Source organism: Frankliniella occidentalis, unplaced genomic scaffold (genome assembly GCF_000697945.3).
Source record: "Frankliniella occidentalis isolate FOCC.00 unplaced genomic scaffold, Focc_3.1 Scaffold476, whole genome shotgun sequence".
In the NCBI taxonomy this organism is placed as follows: Eukaryota; Metazoa; Arthropoda; class Insecta; order Thysanoptera; family Thripidae; genus Frankliniella; species Frankliniella occidentalis.
The window spans coordinates 105,353-108,431 of NW_026267594.1; the positions used below are offsets into that span (position 1 = coordinate 105,353).

Sequence of the window (3,079 nt, forward strand, 5' to 3'; positions counted from 1 at the left end):
GGGGGGGGGAGGGGACTAGGCCGGTGGGGAAGCAGAAGGCACGAACGCTCCCACTCGCCTTAACCGCCAAAGAAGGCTGTTTTGTGTCAAGTGAAGGAAAGCAGCCGACTTCACGAACGCGCGCACTGTGGTCGTTTTAAGGTAAGGTGCCTGTTTGCTCCCCCCTTAACATCAAACGGCGAACGCACAGCTGCTCCTTTTGACATTTAAGGCTCACTGTCACTGCCGCTCTCCTCCTCCTCCTCCCCCCCCCTCTCCGACTTCGTAGACAGTCCCCAAGCCCAAGACTGTCTCTACCAGAAGGCAAAGTCCCCTCCCCCCTTCCCCTCCCTCTCTACTCCCCCTCCTTGGCAATTTAGTATCCTTCACCGAATCATCCAGATCCCGAAAGTAGGTGTGGTATGGTGCTTTCCTTGGTATGAAGGGCTGTGCTCATGAGGTGTAACATAAGAGATTCGCCCATAAATACAATCCCGTGGCACGAACGTGGATGAACGGCTTCATGATCTCTGACTTCTGAGGCGTCTACTCCCCGAGCAAGTAGCAGGCCCGCACGCGTGCATGCGGTACGGTCCAACTACATATTCAGTGGATGGAGCGATCTTGCTCCGCAAGGACCAGTAACTTACTGATTTGCCGGTGCCGTTCGGGTACAATAAGGAACCATCCATAAAGGACCGTCCACTCGCTAGGGGGAGGGAGGGGGAGGTGAAAACCGGTACCACAAGAAAAAACTGCTGCGTAGAAGGACCCGTCGTGAACGCGTCAACAACTCGGCCACCAACGTCCTGACGTGGGACGCCACCCGCCGGGATGAGTTTGAACGTAAGCACCACGGCCAACGGCATGAGAATCACAGTTTCTGGTGCTAAGTAGTGCCCGACCACTGGAGGTTTGTACGGTACGCATGTACCGTACCGTGCGTCAGGGCCCTGACAAAGCAGTATGTGGGTTTGCCTACTCGCTCCACTCGTAAGGGTATGCAAACCCGCAACACTGGTGTGTCAGCCCTGACACACGGTACAAAAAGGCGAGCGCGAGCGCCATCGGACTCCGGGGGCGACACGAGCACGAACTGACCATGGAGATGGAGAACACCGCCTCCAACGCGCTGCTCGACCAGCGGCCGCGGAGCCTGCAGTGAGTACCGTATCTACGACCGCGGCCGCTCGGCTGCTCGCCTGGGGCCGAGAGCTGGGGTGCGCGACGTCCCGCGGGGGATGAAAGAAAGTAGGAGGAAGAGGGTGGGGCGTGAGGTGCGGCCCCATCGTCCTACCCCCTTCCAGGTTAGGGGAAGACCGTCCGGCTGCTGGTCGACAGATTCGACAACAGGAAGCAAGTCCAACATGCTGGCTGGAATAGCCAGTCAGCAACCAAAAGAGCACTGAGACGAATCGGGCCGAGAACGGCCCTGCGGTGTACGGATGGTAGAGTTGTCATTCGTAATCAGACGTTTTATGTTTTCAACGAAAACTCAAGCTGCTTCGACGCCTTTGTTGCCGGCCCTGTGGCCGAGCTTAAGCAGACTGTGGACGGCCAGCAGGACCTCGGGCGACTCAACGCGCTCCACGTCCCTGCTGCCTGCCCTGCTGCACACCGCGGTGCCGGCCCTGGAGCCCCAGCGTGTCCAACCTTCAGCACAGCCAACAGCAACTAGACGCTCGGCTACTTGTAACACACAACGGCGCCTCATGGCCACGAGCGACTAGGCGACTCACCTGCGCGCCTACATGCGGCACAGTGAAGTGCTCGGCGCACAGCAGCCACTTTGATGGGGGAGAGAGTGCAGCGTCGGGCTCGGTCTCCTTCGGGGCTGCGCCAAGCTCTCGCTGCTCTTCAACATGGCCGAGAGGACTCCAAAACTCCGCGTCTATCAGCTGTGGGGGTTATGCGGGGGCCAGCGGGGGCCGGCGAGTATGTGTATTCGTATGGCTTTTCTCCAGTGTGAGACCGCCGCTCTCTCCCCCGCTCACGTGAAGTGAGCGGGGGCGCTCTCTCCCCCGCTCAAGTGAAGTGAGCGGGGGAGAGCGCTCATGCGGGCTTAAGTATCGTAAGGGGTCGACGACGACGACGACGACCCGACCTGGCATAGAGAGGCAGAAGGGCGGGCACGCCACTTGTTCGCGCCCTATGGGTCTCTATGTCGAGGCACAGATCTTTTGCCAAGAGTTGCGTATTGCCGGCTGTGTCCTGTGTCGCACTCGTGCAGAGCCTGCACGGCGTCGTCCCCGTCCGCCGGCCACTACGCGACGTCCAGCTGCTACCTTGACTACAAGCACGGACTGTTTCCGCACTCCATCTTCTGCTGCACTTTGATGGGCGGTGGCTGCTGCTTGAGCGGCGCGAACGGCGCTCGCTGCGAGTCGTGCCCCGAGGTCGGGTCCCATTGCCTGCCCATGCCTACTAGGAGCTGTTTCCCTCAGTCCGCAGTCCCGGGCTTCGCCGACAGACACGACATCAACTACTGTACAGACGGCGTCAAGTGCCTCGATATTGGCGAATGCAACATCATCGCCCTCGTTGCAGTTTCATCTGCAATTGCAACGAGGGCTACGAGAAAGCAAGAGTGATGCAGGTCTGCAAGGTCATGAACGAATGCGAGCGCATCCCCGGGTTGTCCTGCGGCGGCACGGGCGGCAGCTTCAAGTTCATCTGCCCGCGCGCGGTCCAGCGTTCGGGGAGGGGGGAGGGGGGGTCATCGTCTCTAGTGAGGTGCCGAAAAAGTAACCCATGTATATGGGCAACCAAAGCCCCCCCCCCCCCGCCTCTTTCCCCCGGACGGAACATAGTCGAGGAAGTGGTGGTGCGGCCGCAGCCGCAGGTCCTAAGCTATATATTCAGTGTAGGGCAGGGAGCTGGGAGGAAAAAGGCGTCTGACTCCACACTCTCGCGCTGTCGCGCTCTCCCGCGCCCTGCCCTCTGCCCCTCACTTCCCCCATAGACCAAAATCCACGCTTTCGTCCTCACGCTCTCGTGGGCGTAGCTTAACTGAATATAGATCTAGCACAGCGTGCCTGAGGGGTCGAGGGTCACTAGGCCTGGCGGGCAGTGGCACGTTAAGAAAGCCCTCAGCGGGGCC

At 60.1% G+C, this 3,079-nt stretch overlaps 1 protein-coding gene across 1 annotated transcript in view; it reads right to left on the minus strand.

Moving 5' to 3' along the window:
• LOC113210425 (translation initiation factor IF-2-like) overlaps positions 1-671 on the minus strand; it is a 6,059-nt gene extending 5,388 nt beyond the window's left edge. Inside the window, exon 1 of the mRNA XM_052274967.1 lies at positions 630-671. Within this exon, the coding sequence (XP_052130927.1) occupies positions 630-671 (42 nt within the window). The remainder of the gene's footprint in view (positions 1-629) is intronic.
• Positions 672-3,079: the final 2,408 nt, after the last annotated feature.